The sequence below is a fragment of the Amia ocellicauda genome, chromosome 20 (assembly GCF_036373705.1).
Source record: "Amia ocellicauda isolate fAmiCal2 chromosome 20, fAmiCal2.hap1, whole genome shotgun sequence".
NCBI classification, from domain to species: domain Eukaryota; kingdom Metazoa; phylum Chordata; class Actinopteri; order Amiiformes; family Amiidae; genus Amia; species Amia ocellicauda.
The window spans coordinates 23063983-23082697 of record NC_089869.1 but is presented as its reverse complement, the minus strand read 5'-3'; the positions used below and the strand labels follow the sequence as shown (position 1 = coordinate 23082697).

The 18715-nt window shown below is 44.3% G+C and overlaps 3 protein-coding genes across 11 annotated transcripts in view; all 3 read right to left on the bottom strand.

Moving 5' to 3' along the window:
* Positions 1-1324: 1324 nt before the first annotated feature.
* mki67 (marker of proliferation Ki-67) lies at positions 1325-12511 on the bottom strand. 4 transcript variants are annotated; one of them, XM_066692820.1, is made up of 16 exons: positions 12148-12511; positions 11094-11199; positions 10649-10730; positions 10422-10537; positions 9955-10027; positions 9503-9581; positions 7938-9041; positions 7450-7685; positions 6443-7298; positions 6186-6304; positions 5792-5966; positions 5550-5696; positions 4615-5273; positions 4352-4418; positions 2419-4059; positions 1325-1803 (listed from the first exon to the last, which is right to left on the bottom strand). In XM_066692820.1, the coding sequence occupies exons 2-16, from the start codon at positions 11183-11185 to the stop codon at positions 1688-1690; spliced, it is 5562 nt and encodes a 1853-aa protein (XP_066548917.1). In that variant the 5' UTR covers positions 11186-11199; positions 12148-12511; the 3' UTR covers positions 1325-1687. The 4 variants fall into 4 exon arrangements, with proteins under 4 accessions (XP_066548917.1, XP_066548919.1, XP_066548920.1 ...); XM_066692822.1 differs by having other exon boundaries at positions 9503-9566; XM_066692823.1 differs by having other exon boundaries at positions 9503-9563.
* Positions 11896-14873, bottom strand: LOC136715806 (progonadoliberin-3). The gene is made up of 3 exons (XM_066693186.1): positions 14739-14873; positions 13899-13986; positions 11896-11921 (listed from the first exon to the last, which is right to left on the bottom strand). The coding sequence occupies exons 1-3, from the start codon at positions 14871-14873 to the stop codon at positions 11896-11898; spliced, it is 249 nt and encodes an 82-aa protein (XP_066549283.1).
* Positions 14874-16618: 1745 nt separating this feature from the next.
* Positions 16619-18715, bottom strand: part of ptprea (protein tyrosine phosphatase receptor type Ea) — a 65437-nt gene continuing 63340 nt past the window's right edge. For all 6 annotated transcript variants that reach the window (XM_066692797.1, XM_066692795.1, XM_066692798.1 and 3 more), the window contains one exon: positions 16619-18509. In XM_066692797.1, coding sequence (XP_066548894.1) covers positions 18435-18509 — 75 coding nt within the window. In that variant the 3' untranslated portion in view covers positions 16619-18434. The remainder of the gene's footprint in view (positions 18510-18715) is intronic.

The window sequence follows — 18715 nt, the reverse complement described above, 5'->3', positions numbered from 1 at the left end:
GAAAAATAGGTTTGGTTATTTATAGGTCAAGACCTTGAAAGCGAACAATGAAAATGTCTATATAAGGAAGAATCAATGAATATGCATTAAATACTGATTAATATGCAAGACTAATAGACTATATTAGCTACTGAGTAGATGTGTACAACACGCTGGTACATTTCCACCTCTGCACTTCTGAGCCCTTGTGGATGACTCTCAGACACAACAGGAAGATTCGTTATCAATACAGCCTCGTTCACCTCATTCCCTGAAAGCGTCCAGGCAGGGAAATCTGATGTTATGAGAACCAAGTGTCTCCGTCTGCTAGACTTCTCAAGACAGACAGAGATGCACAGGCCTGTATGAGCCGATCTAATTCTGATCAAGACTAGAAATGCTAACAATATATTAAAATAAATACATAAATCCCATAATCCCATAAAAAAGCATTCAGGTGATACAAGGGTTCCAGAGCAGTTCGTCTACTTAGGTGTTTAAATAACTCTGGTAGGCCGGGTCTTCTCTGGACTCTACAGCACAGTGCGGACTATCGTGTTCAGCAACTCAGACCCGGCCTTTGAGGAACAAATGGGATATCCCAGGAAAGCTATAGAGGTCCAGCAGATCAAAACAGTCACCATGTTGGGAGGCAGGGCAAGGAAAGGGAGAGCTCTTTATAGACTGTATATCTAGCAATGGACTTCAGCCATGAAATTGTAAGCATGCACAGAAAAAGAGAAATGCATGTCATAGTTTCAATAGAGGATTTGTCTTTAACAACTTATTCTTTATAATCTGAAATGACCAACATTAAACTTTTAATTTCATTATTCAGGATTCTCTGCCCCACTGACATGAGAATGTTCCCTCGGCAGGAAAGAGCCATATTTAATCAAACTGCGATGAAAAGGTTTGGGTGTGTGGTGGTCTGTGTAACAATATAGTAAACGTCTGTTACAGTAGAGATCAAGCGCTGTATTTAGTCTACAAATTCACTTACGTTGTTTCATGGGGACACCTTTTTGTGCAAGTCTAAGGAGCAGAGTATCAGAATGAAGTGATAAATAAACCAAACCGGTAGAAGAGTGTTGTTGGGCATCAGAGAACGAAACTTAAAAAGTGCAACATCCATGTCAGATGCATTTTACAGTGAGGAAACAATCATTGAGTGTAGATCATGCGTGTCTGTAGCTGCCCTCAGTTCTGAACAGAAGAGGGAAGGAAATGCAGTATTTGAAGTCATGCCAGATCACGGGACCACTTTAAACATCTCCGCCTCAGAGCTGTGTAACTTGTGAACCGTGGGAAGCAGCTGGACTGAGACACCAAACAAGACCCAGTCTTAAAGAAATGCTAGTCTTTATTTTTTTTTAACATTGGTAGAAAAATAGAACTGTGCAATGAGATTAAGCTGGATTCCACTGCCATGAGAAACGTTACGCTCGTTTGTAAAACCAATTAGAGGGAAAAGTACAATCGGTTGCATGAAACAAAATACTGATAAGATCCATATATAGCTACATCAATTTAATAAAATGTACAAATTAACTCTTCAGAACCAAGAACCAGAAGAATATACAATAGGTCAGCCTATAAATTTTACAATCTAGCATAATTACATAATCTTGCCTAAATTAAAATTAAAAACTTGGAGATAAAAGTATAAAACCAACAATATATACACACTATCCTAATTAAATAACTCCTATCTCCTGCGGGTGCTTCTCACGGGCTTGGCTTCTGCTGCAGTTATGCCCTCCGTCTGTTTCTTCGTCTCTCCTCGTCTCGCTCGAGTGGCGTTTTCAGCTTTGACTTCGTCTGCTAATGAAACGCACAGAGGTGTGTCAGTTTGTGTGACATCTACACCAACACAATGGGCACCAAATGCAATACAGAACGCAAAACGTTTTATAAGGCTGTGGCAATGCTGGGCTCACCTTTCCTTCTGCATTTGTGCTTTAAATGTAGATAAACCGGAGCTGACCTTTACCATAAAACTACAGGACACGTGCAACACACCAAGAGAGCTCATTGGGAAGAAGCCGAGGCGATGATTACTGAACTGATCTTCAGACCCGTTTCACCGGAGTGGTTTGAATGCAAATTGTGGACTGATAATGTTAACGAGTTATTCAAATTCTACCACATTAATGTCTCCGGCTTTGTGTAGAACAAGCACAAATCAGAATACATTTAAAACAAGCATGTTTGTAATTATTCTAAGAATAAAAAAGCTAGATATTCAGCAGGATTGATATTAAAGTGTCAAAATGTACTCGACTGTTAGAGCACAAATACTCCTGCCCTCCCCAGGTGAACCATTAGAGACTTTATTTCCAGTTGTTAATGTTGTTCAGTCAAAGTACATGAGGCTATGAATAAATGTGCTAATCCTGAGACTGCACTTCTACACAGACTGAGATCGAAGATTCATACCTTTGGGCTCAACAGCAGCTTTCGCCACACGTCGCCCTCTGGGGGTTTTGGGGACGGCAGCCGGGACTTCGGGCTCTGGGGCCGTCTTCCTCTTGGGCCTGCCAACGGGTTTCTTGGGTGAAACCTCTGTGGGCCGGGGCTTGCTCTCTTCCCTGGGCTGCTCCTCAGACGTCTCCGCCGTCTCACCATCCCTGCGCCTCAAGCGTGGCCCCTTTTTACTCGTCTCCGCTGCGGCTTTGGCGGCATTATCTCTTTCCTTCGGCAGGTCGGCGGCGGGTGCTCTGGCCGTCCTCCCTCGCGGCCTCTTCGGCGCCACAGCGCTGGACGCTTCTGAAGAGGATGGGTCTTCCAGGATTGCTTGGACGACCTCTTCGCAGGTTGCTCTCCTTTTGGTCCCTCTTTTCACAGCAGCCGGGACGGCTTCAGCTCTGAGGTCCGCAGTGGGTTGAGCGGTCTTGGGACCCGGTCCTCTTCCTTTCCTAGCAGGGGGAGCAGATTCCAAAGAAGGGGTTGCACTACTCTTCCCTCTAACTGTCCTGGCAGGAGTGGAAGACATTTCTTTGGAGATCACTACTTTCCGTGCCCTCTTGGATGTGGGCAAATCACGGACGCTTTCGGCGGTTGATGGAAGTATCTTCTCCACTTTCTCTGCTGCCTTTCTTCCTCGCCCAGGCAGTTTGGCAGGGGCAGGAGAGGCAAAGATCTGGGGCGTGGCACCCTTAGCTCCTCCACGAGCTGACCTTTGTGGCAGTGACTTTGAAGCTTTAGTCTGTTCCACTTCTTCCACTTCAACTCTCGCCTTTCTGCCTCTTGCCGTTCTCACTGGAACCGGAGAAACAGATTTAACTCCCACCGTTTCAGCCACCGACCGCTCCGCTTCTGAAGCTACCGGGCCGAGACCCTCGATCGGCCGAGCGTTTCTGCCTCGTCTCATCTTCTTCGCCGGGGCCGGAGAAGCGGTTGCCTGTACATCTATGGCGCTGACACGTTTGAGTGTGGAGAGTTTCCTCCCACTTTCAGAGACACTTTCCTCCGCAGCAGTCTCCGTGCCAAGTGCACCCTCCTCCTTCGGGACCGGTTTCGCCTTTCTTCCCCTTCCAGGTCTCTTGACCGGAGCCGGAACCTCCTCTAACTCCGCGGCAGGGGTCTCTACTGGACTTGGCGTCTTAACAGCAGGGGATGCGGTGACATTTTGGGGGATCGGGTCAGCAGCTTCCACAACCACCTGAATAGTCGGCTCTGCACCAATCTTGGCCTTGTGCCCTCTTGTGGACGACACGGTGGGCGCAGGGGAGGCAGTGGAGTCCAGTTCATTACTTTTTGTGTCCCGACGTGTCCTCCTAACTGCAGGGGTCATCAGAGCAACTTCCGCTGCTTCAAACGAGACTTGTTTCTGCGTTACCTTCCTCCCTCTTGCAGATTTAGTCACGGAGGCAGGGGTCTCCTCCGACAGGTCTGTGATTCTCCCCCGACGGGGCCGCTTCAGCGCCGGCACGGCGGTCCGTGGTTCAGTCGAAGCCTCCGCACTTTCCTTTGCCTTCCTTCCCCGTCCAGGTTTCTGCACTGAAGACAGCAGCGTTTCTGCTTCATTCTGGGTTTCTGTTGGTTGTGCGACACGCTTTGGAGAAGATACTTTGTTTTCTGAAAAATGTAATGAGAGCGAATAAGATTACCCTTAATTTACAGATTTATTTTTCTTGCATTTCAAATTGGATATATTTTCCCTTTAGTTCTTATTACTCTTATGAAATACATTTATGGATTACCAATATAACTGAACGCTAACATTGAACAGAAGTCCGAGAGAATAGAGATTGGAAGAGTTTTTAATTCATAGGACTTGCTAGAGACGAGAATGAGAAGTTAGCAGCAATAAATCAGCAAAAGACTGGAGATCCGGTCAGGCGTTTCACTTTTAAATCTGGGCACTCACCAACAGTCATCTCCGTAAAGCTGCCTGATGTTTTACCACGCTTAGGAGAGAGCACCTTTTCCGACACCTAAAAAAAAAAAAAAAAAAAAAAAAAAAAAAAAGAATTCTCAGCACAACAATATGCTACATTATTTAAATTAATCAGCCACATACCTTTTGTATAGATTAAAAGAAAAAGCTTTGGAATAAGGACAAATCAGTTAGTTTTTCTCCACACACTTAGCAACCACAAGTATATCTACTTTGCAAGTCGTCACAATTACCTTGCTCTCAGGCTCAGTCTTGCTCGTGTCCAGCTTCTGCAGAGGCTCTTGCCAGAGCTCCTCTAACCCGGTGAAGTCCTCGACCGGGCCGCCTCGCTGTTTAGGGGACTTCACCAGTCTGCTGATGCCAAAGTGATCTTCCACCGGCTGCCCCTTCGTCTTCGGGGTCCGCATCACCCTCTTCACACCAACCATGTCCTCTACTGGATGACCCTTAGTCTTCGGAGTCTTGACCAATCCCTTCACTCCCACGAGAGATTCCTCCACGACTAGTTTCGGGCCTCTCGGGGTCTTCAGCAGCCGCTTCAGGCCTCGGAGGTCCTCCAGTTGTTGGGTCTTCTGTTTGGGAGTTGTCATGATCCTCTTCACTCCCGTCAGGGGCAGCGGCGGCTCGGCCTTCTGTCTGGGTGTCGAGAGCCTCGTAGGTCTGGCTGGCTCTTCAGCCTCTAAGGAGACCATTTTGACAGCTTGGACCTTCTCTTTAGGGGTCACGGAGTCCCCAGCACTAGCTCTGCGCACGGTCGAGCTCTTGACCAGAGGTGTCCCAACTGTGTCAAAGCTGGAAGTCCTCTCTTGGAGGAGACGAGACACGGCATCCTTGTTGTAGCGTCCCTGTTTAGCAGTGCTGGTGACACTCAGTGGAGAGACAACCATTTCACCTGTAACACAGCAGATAAAAAGAATGAACAACATGTGATCTTGCACTTTAAATTGATTTATTGCGACTGCCACTACCACTGTAAATCTACTTCCCCTGGACAATGGGCATCAACCACTGAAGTAAACGTGCTGCAAGGTGTAGTCTATCACTGCATTTTAATGGACCTGGAATCTGTTTCTCTAAAAGGCTGTGATCACAGGAGGAAGTACTGGCCTATATTAAAAACACAGCATACATAGAAGCACAAATGATTTTATTGAATAAAAAGGCTGACCCGTCTCTTCAGGGGTGTTCATTACAGACGCTTCGGTCAGTGGTGAATAAACCACATCCTGAGCAGCCTCGGCTCCAGAGTAGTCGCTGGACTGGCGATTTCTCCTCTGTCTCTCGTTCACCGGTGTGCTGAACATCTCCGCAATTCCTGCAAACGCCAAATCAGGGTCAGGCACATACACAGACAAAGCAGATCTGGGCTCTGAAGCCCCAATATTAACACGCCAACCAGGCCTGACATACCGGTCAGGTTCTCATTAATTTCCAGGTTCTTCCTGAGCACGGCCACGTTGTGCACTAGCCTGGGGGCGCGGCCCGCCGGCAGCACGGCCTTGCTGTGGGCCCGTCCAATGACGATGGTGGCAGGGGACGCTGCATGTCCGGTGCTGAAGTGCTGCTTGACTCTCTGAGCCGGGGTCTGCAAGAATCAGATCAAAGCATCACACAGGGACTTCACCTGTACCCGTGTACATCAAACACTACAGCACTCGCCAATTACATCATATAATGACAAAAAAAAACAGTACGTCTTGAATCTGCATAAGAATTCTTATCTTATCAAGAGCACTGAATCACCAACTATGAACATCTAATCAGGTAAACGGTTTCAGATTCTGTTGTCTTACTCAGATCTTACCTGTGGCACCGGCGCCGCTTTCTTAACAGTTTTCCCCTTCATTGTGCGCTTCTTCCCAGGAACACCAGCCTGGGACTTCAAAGCCCCTTGTTTTACAATATCGGCCCAGGAGCGAACAACTAAAGTTCACAAAGCAGGGGGAAGAGAGGGAGAGGGAGAGAGAGAGAGATGTGAGTGATGGGGAAAAATACACGTGACGAGCCGATGCGCCTGACTTCCACACAGGAACAGGGTGCCGCACGTCCCGGCAAACTTACCAAGATTCGCCTGAGATGCCCCACTTCGCCTGGACCGCACGACGTCCAGCATGGCACTCTTCCTCCTGCTGATGGACGGAGTCTTCTTGGATGTGGACTTCATGCTCTTCCTCCTCAGTGCAGCCTTCGATGTGACAGCCGGAGCAGGTACTTCGGCCAGATCTCCCTTCTCGTCGGCCACAGGCGAGGGGGTGCTGATGCGCGACACCGAGAAGCGCCCGCGGACCACCGGGGTCTGCACCTGGCCTGGCGATGAAGCCGCGCTCTTCCTGCCGGAGGAAGGGGTCTTCACACTGCGACTGGGGGACGCGCCTGAAGAAAGTGGGGTGTTGGAACCACCAGCGAGGGATTTTCTGCCCGGAGACCTGACTGCCAGGGAGGGGGTCTTCTTGGCAGCAGCGGGAGAGGATCTCCGGCCGTGGGATGGGCTGGCCACGGCCTCGATTGGGGACGGCGTCTTGGCTGCTGGTGTGCTGCGTACAGATTTGACTGGAGAGGCATCACCGAAGCCAGATCTTCTCCCATGGGGTGTTGCAGCCACAGAGAGAGCCGGGGAGGGCATAACAGCACTAGAGAGCGAGCGCCTGCCAGGGGACGGGGTCTTGGCCGGGCTGCGCACTGGGGACGGGGTCTTGGCCGGCGTAGTGCCAGATTTCCGGCCTCTTGGTGTGGTGGGATCTTCTTTGGAAGGAGATTTGCTCTTCCTTCCAGCAGGGGACGGACTCTTACTGGTGCCAGAGGGGGACTTCCGACCAGGAGAGGCCGATTTCGCCGGAGATGGAGTTTTAGCACCTAATTTCTTAGGGGGTGATGTCGATGACCTTCTGGGTGAAGCTTTTTTCTTGGGACTTAATTCCTACACAAATGAGGGGAAAACAAAATGAACTCATCATTGAAGCAGAACAATCAGCTACAGTTCCTATTTTAAGGTGTTGTTAGTGAATGGCAGTTTTGAAGTGTAGATCTAAAGCAAAAAGTTTTGAAAAGGGATCAATTAAAAAGCTTGCCTCCATCAAAGAGCAGGTGATGCCGATCGTGGCTCTCCTTCCTGCTGCAGTCTTGCTGCCCAGAGCGCGCCTCATTCTGAACGGAGTCGCCCCCTTGCGCAGAGGGGAGTCTGGAGGCAGGCGTTTGTCGAAGAGTTCGGGGCTCAGATGGCCGCCAAATGAAACCCTTTTTCGCTTGAGAGGAGGTTCTGCCAATTTCTCTGCCAGTTCCCCACTCCTACGCTTCTTAGGCTTTTCTGTATGGGGTGAAACAGACCGACATTAAGACAAGACAACTGCGATCTGACCTAGAGACAGCTGTGGAATGTTTTTCTTTACACTTAATGTAACTGAATAGTTACACAGTTTTGTTTATTTTTAATTGCAAATTAACAGGACATACTGCATTTATAGAGAAACCATTAAAGAAGTGCATGATATTTTTTTCCCTTAATGCAAGGTTCTCTAGCAGCCGTACCATTTTTAACACAAAGGAAATCGAGAGGCACCTGTGTTCACTGCTGCCTTTGTCCCACTAGGTGGAGCTGGCGATCCAGTTTCCTGGGCTTTCCCAGAAAGGTTTCTTGGAGACGCACGAGGAGACTGCTTAGGGGATTGCTTCACTTTTGGACTGCTCTTCACAATCTTGGCGGATTCTTCAGAGCCATTACCCTTTGGTGTCCCTGCCCCCGGTGAAAGAGACCGGCTTGTCCTCCTGGGGGACACGACAGGCTCCTCCACCACAGCCACTTCAGTGAAAGATCCCCGACTCCTACTCCTCCTCCGTCTTCCTCCTTTGGAGGTCGCGTCTGTCTTCACGCTCTCTTCCACGGCCATGTCACTCTCCGAGAGGAGCTCTCTCACCACTTCCTCGGCACTCAGCCTGCAGGGAGTCACCAGCCTCGCTTTCTTCTCAGAAACGGGCGCGCTGGGTGTCTTGGCCACCTCTGCAAGAGCCTGGGAAGAGCGCTGGCCTCTCCGGGGGCTCTCTTCAGCGCCAGGAGCTCCTGAGGCAGTCAGGGGAGAGCTGGTCTGCTCTAGAGGCAACGTGGGAACGTCACATGTTTTCAGCTGGGTCTCATCGCTGACATCAGTATCCAAATTCTCTTCAATCGGTTTCTTACTCCTCCTGGTGGGTTTCGGTGTACCTTTAGGGGTCTGGCCGGTCACTTTGGCCTCTGCAGCCGATGTCTCGCTAACAGTCGCGCTTTCGTTTTTAACCGGGGTCTTCTTGTTGGATGGAGTAAACTGGGCATTCGACTCCCGATTCAGTTCGTCTTTGTCTGCGAGGACATGCTTCTCTGGAACCGGGGTGCGAATGATCATCTCCGGCTCTCGTCTCGGCGTTTTGGCATCTGGGCTTCCCGAGGTCGGCCACGGTGACCTGGCAGCCGCGTTAGATGCCAATTTTTCGCGCTTGTCGCTCGCCTTAAAATTGTGTTTCACCATCTCATAAAGTTCACCGAATGGATCCTTGTTTTCATTCGATTGGACCGGTTCTGGTCCTGTGCCGAACGCCTCCTTTCCGCCACTCTTGGTTTCCCCGCCATCTGGATCCTTATGAACTTGTTCATTGCCAGTATCTTTCGCCTCTTTCAGATCATAGGAGGAATCTAAATTAAAGGGGGAATTAGAGAAGTAATAACACATTCTTAAGGTATATTTTTTTTGTGGTCAATAAGCAACACAAGTCCAATATAAACTACATGGCAATACATTATCTGGTAAATTACAGACTTCTAGAAATAACTTGTTCACTGGGCTCCTTCAGTGTCAAAGCATCTACTGGCACATATTGTCTCTACCCAATTCCTACTTCAAGATCTAGCTCTAACAAATTAACTTCTTCCAAGTTCCACCCTTAACCCTTCCCACCAGTCTTTAATCCACAGTGCTAACCTCAGTCTCTTCATTCAGGGAATTATCTCCCACCAGATGGGAATAGTCAGCTCTCATTACCATACAGTGGTTATAAAACAGCACATTTTGTCTCTAAATCTGAACATCTGACACTGGATCAGGGGCGTTAGGCACAGCTGGATCATACGACACCCTTTCAATGGAGTTTACACACCTGACATGAGCTGAGCCGATTTCCTTCGGTTTCCTGAAGACAGGTGACTTGCATCTTTCACCTGCTGAATATGAAGCACCTGTAAATATTATTTTGCAACGATGAGAAAAATAACACTCGGACAACTGAGCTTAACACTGTAAAGAGGGCAACACTGTTCCAGTTATCCAAGTCTGCAAGATGATGAAATATTCCTCACACAGACATTTCAATTCCACAAACTATGCACGTCCTCTGGCACTGTATTAAGCAGAACAAAGACGAAGCACAGTGATGAAGGAGAAAAACATCCTATATGTTTGATTACTTAAGATCTACAATCTAACATCAGATCCAGGAGCACACCATTGAGGGGGGGTTTCATCTGCAATTTCATAGAAAGCATCTTTAAGGCAGTGGGATCCTTATTTGCCATCATGCTTAATAAATAAATTAATACTTTTAAAACCTACCTGAAGGGTTTCACTCTTCGCAGCTCCCGACGGTCTTGTTTTCTTGGGAGTTGGTTCTGGCGGATACTCAAACCTGCAAAAATACACACTGCTTTTTCACGGGACAACAGATATGGTCACGTTGAAGCAACTGGGAAGAACAATCAGGCTACACGAATACCAGGACTGGCGGAAAACTTGTATTGTACACACACGACAACCTGGACAAGCAGAGACAAATACATGTCTGCCATGTTAATCCTTTGTATTAATCGTTACAATTTGTGCAAGAAAGGATAAGTCATTATTTCCGGTAAAGTAATCAATGTCTACAAGTTTTCCAAAAGATGGCTAAACAATAAGGCAGGCCAGTAATACTGCGGATGATGAGATATGAAAAATAAGGACACTCAAGTTCCAGGACCTATGCAGGTCAACAGCACAATGATTTGTGTTTTTCACACCTCAGTTAAAAAGAAGTAACTTACCGAAAAGAACGATCAATAATTGTGATCAGATCTCCGTGCTTCAAGCGTCCTGCCTGTTCAATAACTTGACCATTCAGACGAGTCGGATTGACTGAACTCAGGTTGGTAATGATCACCTAGAGAGAGATGTAAAGGAACTGCTTGAATGGACACCTCTAATGTCCTACCTACAAACATCAATATAACTGAATAAACAAACGTACAGGAGTGTGCACAGGCGCACTTACTTCTTTATTCTCGTTGACCTCGACCCTGCAGTGCTCTTTAGAGACATGAGGCAGCTGGATGCGAATGTCACAGTCCGGCTTCCTAATTTGAAGAGGCAAACAACGTTTATTAGGAGCGAGTCTGTCCTGTCCTCATTCAAGAGCTGACAATTGAGTCCAAGTCACATTGCATTACTGACTGAGCTCCACAATGACACAACACAGCAGGGCCCGAGTACATCCGCGGATCCGGCTCCGATCCATCATCCAATAAAGGCCAAAAGGTTGTCATTTCAAATAAAATACACATGCAAGTTCAACTGCAACTCACAAGACATCCCTGTAAAACAAATGCCTGTGCAGAACATTAAATAGTGTTGAGGTGTAAAGCAATACAAGATTAAAGTAAAACTGCAATGCATTTCATAAGCAAACAGTGACAGTGGGGCGGAAGAGAATCAGTTACCTCCCAAACAAGCAGGAGGCCGCGGTGAGAGGGAACTCCGTCCCGTCCGCGCCGCTCCTCTTGATCACCACGATCTTCCCATGCAAAGGCATCTCGCAAAACGTACCTAGACACGGGGGACACAGGTGAGACACGCATGCAAACAGTTCAGACGGAGGGGAAACAAGACCACCAATGTGTCCCAGGGTGTAGATAGTAAGCAGCAGCGGCGGAGCCCCGCGTCACTGCGGGAAGACCACGTGTGAATGACCGGGCAGGCCGGGCGCTGCTACCAGCCCTACTCCTCACCTCAAATCCAAACAGATCAGACTCCCGTATTGACAGCATGTGAAGGGAAACCCAGACAGCACAGCTGAATGGATTGCATGTGCAGACACTGCGTTTCTTTAGCACATTTGAAAACGTATAAAACACACATCTGTTCTCGTTATTTTCGATGCAATCAAACAAACAAACATCGATCGTGCTACACCACCCAAAAGACGGTTTAAACAAAATGCACGCATTCAAATGGTAGTCACGTTAAATACAATATGCATGCTTAAAAAAAATCCCAAACAACACGTGTTGATGCACAGGGGGAAAAAAAACACAAGCGTTGGACGTGCCATGCAATGTGCATTATTACATGCAAGAACCATTTCCGAACCGGTTTAAAGTTTAAAAAACAAAATGCTACCGACGTGAAGGCACATATAGTATACACTGGCGGACGTCACGAAGCAGTGGAGCAGCTAGTGCCCAGTGTGACGACCGCAGGGCCGGACATGCGCACCGCAGTAACAGACGTGTAACGGCAGCGCTACATCCGGGCGATCGGAATCGAATCTGGGGGTTCCAACGTCCCATTACCGTGCAGACGTGCATACAAATATACACGGATGTACAGATCGAAGCGTTTTCAATCCGCCTTTTGCTCGGGATGAAACCTGCCCTCCGTGCTGGACACCACTCTGTACAATCAGATTTACATTTCTTTATCAACACAAAATTGGCGGGCAATTCAACCTGCACGTACAGACCGCGACAAACATGCAAACCCTCTGAGACGCACCTGTGAGGTTTCAGTCAGTTCCAGCGTGCCTTCAGGTCCATCGACGGCCGGGAGACAGGATCTTCCGACGAATTAAAAAGTCAATAAAATAATACGTCCTCCGACACTACCTTACTACGCTCAGTCCAGGAACTACTACGCTCTCTGTGCGGCGGCTGCGCTGCTTAACCTGCCGGGTGTATTGATCCGAGAGCTATCCCTCCGCCCGCCTCCGAGCACCTTGGTTTGCATTAAGAACTATAAAGTTTAAAAAAAAACATTGGTATCGATCTGCGTTTATTCCAATATCTGTGAGGACGTTTCCGATTCCTGATCAATTCCTGTTTGTTTTCGATTGAACGGACTCTCTAACCTACGTGTCAGGGACTACTTTCGCGGAAGTGAGGGGGCTGCGGCTCGGGGCGAATAACCGCCGGCCTTCGAAGCAGTTTTGAATTTCCGCGCGAAGCCCCGTGATTGGCTGAGCCGGGACAGCATGCGCGGGCTCTCGCCCTGGGGGAGGGGCTGCGTCTTAACGGACAGGCCGGGCGACCAATCATTGCGGAGGGGCGTGGTTTGAATACAACCAAATACAGTACGTTTACACTAGGCGTGGACTTTTAATAATTATATATGTGTATATATATGAAACATAATTATATATATATATATATATATATAATTAAAAGTCCACTCCTGGTCTAAACGTGACACTTCATGTATATACATATAACATCAACCTTATTTAATTTTTTTTTTCTGTCCACCTATAAATATTATGATTATTATTATTACTATTTTATTTATTAGCAGACGCCCTTATCCAACAAAATTATAGAATGGGGACTTTTAATTAGCTGTTTCTTTTACACATTTACATTATACATAATTTTATAACTTAGAATTGTAACTGGTTTCAATTACAATTGTTTCACAGACATTTAACTGCCCTTGATTATATTAAATTGTCACTAGCTCAAATGCTTTAAAGAAGTGTTATTGCCATTATTTTCTCCAGCCATTGAACTGCATCTAGTTTGTCTCATTTTGAAGCTGCTAAACTTTCTTATACCTGAAATGTTACATAATCACACTTTAACAAATGTGTGGTGAATGTGTGTTACTATCATGTAAAACCACTTACTCTTCTTAATAAAAATGTATCAGTACCCCATTGATAATAACAGTAATAATCTATGGATTTATAACAAGAAAGTAGCATTTTTCATTTGCCAATAATATTACATATAGACATATATAGAAGAGAAGCAGAAAAGTGATTTAGGTAAATAATATTTTATTAAGGCACTAGTGTACAATGCCAATTATAGGTTTATCCGAACAACATAAACAGCCACACCGAGAAGCTGCAGAACGACCCATCTTGTGTCTGTAATTGAACCTAGTATTCGGCCTACATATTTTTCAGCAACAAGTATATTGAAACTTTGATATTTTACAAGAAAGCATTTGATATTGCAGTGATTCATGCTATTGAGTTATTTGTTTTCATTTTCTTTTGTGGAGCAGCCATTTCCGTTTCTTGGAGAACTCCCCTGCTTCCGCATTTAACTGGAAAGGCAACAACAATAAAAATGATCAGATGACACAAACATCCTCACAATTACCCATTAACGCTGAACAGGAAAGCAATACTCAAGTTTCAAGTGGCCGATGCACCATTTTCCTAGTTATAAAAATGTGTTTATAGCCTCCTCCCAAAAACAAAATGTTAAGAATATGTATGTCAGTTATAAGTATTTTGTGTTTACTTACTGAATCAAATGGGCTCAACTTGTCGAGCACATACTGAGGACTGGGTTCTTCAGCCACGGTCATATGGTTCCTACTATCTATCATCTGAAAAAGACACGATGAGACATAATAAATCAAATCACAGATTCCCCAACCCTCCTCTCTGTAATTAACTTTCATAAATTGCTAGGAACTAAATTCTACATCATTGTATAGATATGTTCTGTAAGTTTAATATGAGCTTCTCTATCAACTATATTGTGTTTTAGGGTTAATCTCTGAAACCTGTTCTTTAAATTAGTGCAAAATCCCACTGGGATTCATATTTTACAATACATATCTTGTCCGTGCAGTAAAAGCACACACCAGCCAAGTCATTCATAATGAAGTGATATTCCACCACCACATAGAATAGACTGTATATAAATATCCAGCTCGGATACCATGTTGCCTTTTATCTGGTGCCCCCGGGGGGTGACGAGGCAGGGACCTCAAAAAGATTCAACTTGAAGTGACACCAGATAGCGACAGGGATGCCAGCATGACACTCGGAGGAGCTGCATCGAGCGATTCCCCCTGTCAGAGCTCCTTTATCATTATAACAGCGGAAATGTTCGCGAGGCTATGATTTGCACAAAACTGTCAAGAGCTACAGAACAGCACTGAGAAAAACTGACTGCCCTATCAGGCCCCGGTCTCCTCAGCTGCTGTGTGTCTCATTATTGTTTACTGTAGATGAAAGCTAGCAGCAGAAAACCCTACACGACTAAGACAACAGGCAACAAGCAGTCAAGTATAAATGCCACTTGAGGAATAGCGATCAAAGGTAGGGCCATTAAACCCACGACAGTTCTCACCTCCAAAGTTGCTTCTAATTCATCCACACTCCTCTTCCCCCCAGGAAGCCAGCCGTACGACCAGTGCTGGGAACAGCTAATCTGAGCCACGCACGCCAGTATTGCCAGGTGCAGGACACTTCTTGTGAGCTCCATTGCAACTACAAGACAAAACAACAACTTATATACATATAAACATGGAATTTGCAAACATCTCACTCGATAAATGCACCAACTGAATAAATAAAAGCCATAATTTATCATCTACTATGTAACGCAATAATCAGAATGCTTGCATCTCTAAAGGTCTGTCTTCAAATTCTTCAAATTGCGATTTCTGATGCAAAGCCATCTCTCAGTGCATGCATTTAGGATGAGTTGAGGAAGTCACGCACTGTATGGCATGGATGTCCTCGGGTTCTGTGAGTCTCAGTGCGTTGCGGCTCCTTTATATGGCAGCATCGCCGCGTCATCGAGACCCAGCTAGGAAATGATGAATTGGCAGGGCCATTAGGATGTAATCCCCTTTGAAACCAACACAGAGAGAAATGTAAAAGGCTCTCAGAGAATTACTTGTCTTGAATGCCCCTGTGAGTCTAAAACAGTGGAAAGGTGTGAATATGTCTTTATAAATACTTTGTATAAGATGGGAAGGAGACTAATGGGCCGACTGTTCTTCAAATCCTCTTTATCTCCTTTCCTGTGAAGGAGAATGGCAGTTGCATCATTTCATTTATCTGGCATTTGTTTATTTATGAGACTTTGTGCAAAGTTTTGACAAAATCTTCTACATTTCTTCTCCAGCTTCTTTTTAGGATCTCCACTGTGATCCCATCGTCTACCAGGTCCATTTAATAGCATAGCCTACTTCTTCGGGAGTCACACATAAAACAAATCATCATGAGATCAAATTACAACAAAAAACGTATATAAATAATACAGAAATAACTATTACAAATATATCGTTTAATAATTGATTAGTGACATCTTACAAATGACAAACCCTGCATTTGGGATCTGCTTTTTGTTTGCCAGAGATTTTTCTTCTGCCCCTCGGAAATTGATCTAAGACATGGTGCACTTAACACATAAATGACATTGCTACTGACTTCAGATATAGTGGATAAGGAACAAGGAGGCCTTTCGAAATGATCTTGGTTCTTAAAATAGTGGGACAACAAATGGCAAAAGACAGTTGTTGAAATTTTTTTAAATGCACGCCAAGCCAGTCCTTGACTTTAATGACTGTTCAGTCCTATTGATGAATGGCAGGAGAAAAGCAGTGCTCTGTCTGGTGCAGCTTGTTGGTTTGTGTGGTTTCATCTTGATTCAGCCTCGCAGGTCATCTCTGAGCAAGCAGCCAAATGGTTTATAAGCTATTCTCCATGAATACATCTGTCCCACTCTCAGCTTGGTGGCATGGCATTAAAATATTGGTGGCACCGCATTCAGCACACAATGCACTAGCATAATTACCCGCAATCTCTCAAAATGCACTAGCAATCACTGTGCCAATAAACACACAACCTCTGTACAGCACGAGAGCTCTAGTATAATCCATCACTGGCAGAGGGAGACGCCCCATCCTTTCTTTCTCTTGTTGGGAAGTATACTTATAACTAATCTTTCTCTCCAGTTTTATGGCATCAGCTAATCTTTCCATTTATCTTCACTTCATCAGTGCTGTCTGAGAGAGTCTATAAAATGCTTTGGGTAAAAGTATCTGCTCAAAGACGGGGGCCAGTATGTTCCTAAGTGGTTTGAATGAAAGCTTTTGTTTTCTTTTTACTTCGTTTAAGACAATACAGGATAAAACTGTTTTGAGGCAGGTTCAGTGTCAGAATTGACCGAATACATAGAGAAGCCGCTCATACAAAATCACCAAGAAATACAAACACAGGTTTTAGATTTTTGCTAGATGTATTTTATATTGCAATCTGCATTTACAAAGACATAAACTTCATAAAGACACTTAATGATGAGAGAGAAACGAAAAGGAGCGAGAGCCACATTTGAAATGCAGCCAACAGCAAGTTTCATCAGCCACAGACTCTGTACAGATGCAAATAAGGACATTTACATATCACCATGACGCGCACAGTTTGAGATGATACTTTTCCAAAGTCAGTTTGTAAGAATGAAATACAGACGGGTACTTCATGACATGTTTCCCAACTGTATGCAGTCAGAAACAGATGTGAATCCAAATATTTGTTTTATTTTATATCAAAAAGAGATTAAAAAAACAACATCTGAGATCGAGCCTTGAGAACAGGGCCTTTCTTTTCACTCACGAATCATCCCGTTTACATTTTGTATTTTCACAGCACCGAAAAAAGATTAGTCTGACGTTTGCTTTCTTCTCCAATTTTATTTTGGTCTTGAAAAAAAAAAAAACGGACAATTTTTTATTCCTTCTAATAACAACATCGATTAACTGTAGTTTAAGTCACTCGGTGACTGTTATGAACCGATCAGAAAGAGTTTCTCCTCTTCCAATCAATGGCACTGGTCCATGCAAACATACAAATGTTAAAATAAGTACAATAATGAGAGAGTTCAAAAAATATATCTGCAGCTCGGGACCACAGAACTACAATTCCGTAGCTGTTGCATCTTAAGAAAAATTATATACAAATGAACACATCCTTGACGTTATTTTTTTATACACAACATGTCTGCTTCACTACAAAGAACAGATCCATCTACGCAAGGCAGTGTACATCAATTAGTGTGCTTCGAAACATGTGCAGCTGCTCAGTTAAATGTCTAGTGACAGAGGGTACAGATCTAGAGTAGGACTGGATAATACTCTTACTTAGCTACAGTATGAATCAATATTAGCATCATGTACCCATTTCCTGCCAAATCTACAGTAGATGTTCTGCATATATTTTTTTCTTATTCAATACATTCTTTTACATATGTGTTTGTGTATAATATATAAAAAATTATCATTACAGTCTTGTAGCTACAGGTTGTTAGGGAAGGAACACATTCTTTGTTAAGTCACGACCTTGCCACCAAGTATTTATATAAACAGCGCGAAAGGAAAACAGAACTAAATAGATATACGTATGCCAATTTTTTTAACAATTTAACGTTTCTCTCCAATTGTTTTGTCGAATGGCCTGTCTGACATCACAAAATGACATCATTAATAGTAGTCTTCATATAAGGTAACATCTAATATATTCATAAATAAAACTTCCTAACTTATATACATCGTTTTTCAAAGCTGTTCAGAGTGCAGGGGGAACAACAATACATAAATAAATGTACATAAACAACAGCATTATAAATATTGCAAGTGTAGTAATTCCACTACACTGAAAACTAAAATAATCTTAGTTGGCGCCACACAATGTGAACAAAACAGTGCGAAAACAAAATAAAAGTACATTCTAATAATGTATTATACAACAAAGAAATAACAAATAAGACCAAATTGATATAATACTGTCTCATGACAAAATAATTAATTTACATCATATAAAATTTACATCGGAAATCCTTTTTGGCATTTACAATTGGCATTTTTTGCGGAAAAAACACAATTATATGATAATATGATACAGATATATATTTTTTAGTTACATTAAGGGCAAGTGCATAGCAAAATATATGATAATAATTTAATCCAGAAAAAAAATACATCCCCATCAAGTGGCAGGTAAAAAATAACACAAATCAAAGACATGATTAAGGCAGGATTCTTCATTTGAAGTTGGCGTAATCGGAGAAAATGTCGACAAAGTCTTGTACCACCTTATAGCAGAAGTCATATTGTTCCTGGGGAGATAAATAAACACATTGATGTTAGTGTGTTATAATATTGATTTAGACTTGCTTCTTCTTGGTGTTTTTAGACACAAATTATACCATTGTAAAAAACTGTCTTTTAAAAATAATGAGTTTCTATTCAAATCATTAAAAACACAGGATTCTTCCTGTGCAAGAAGTTAAAAAATAAAAATACTCAGTGTGAGATGTCAAGT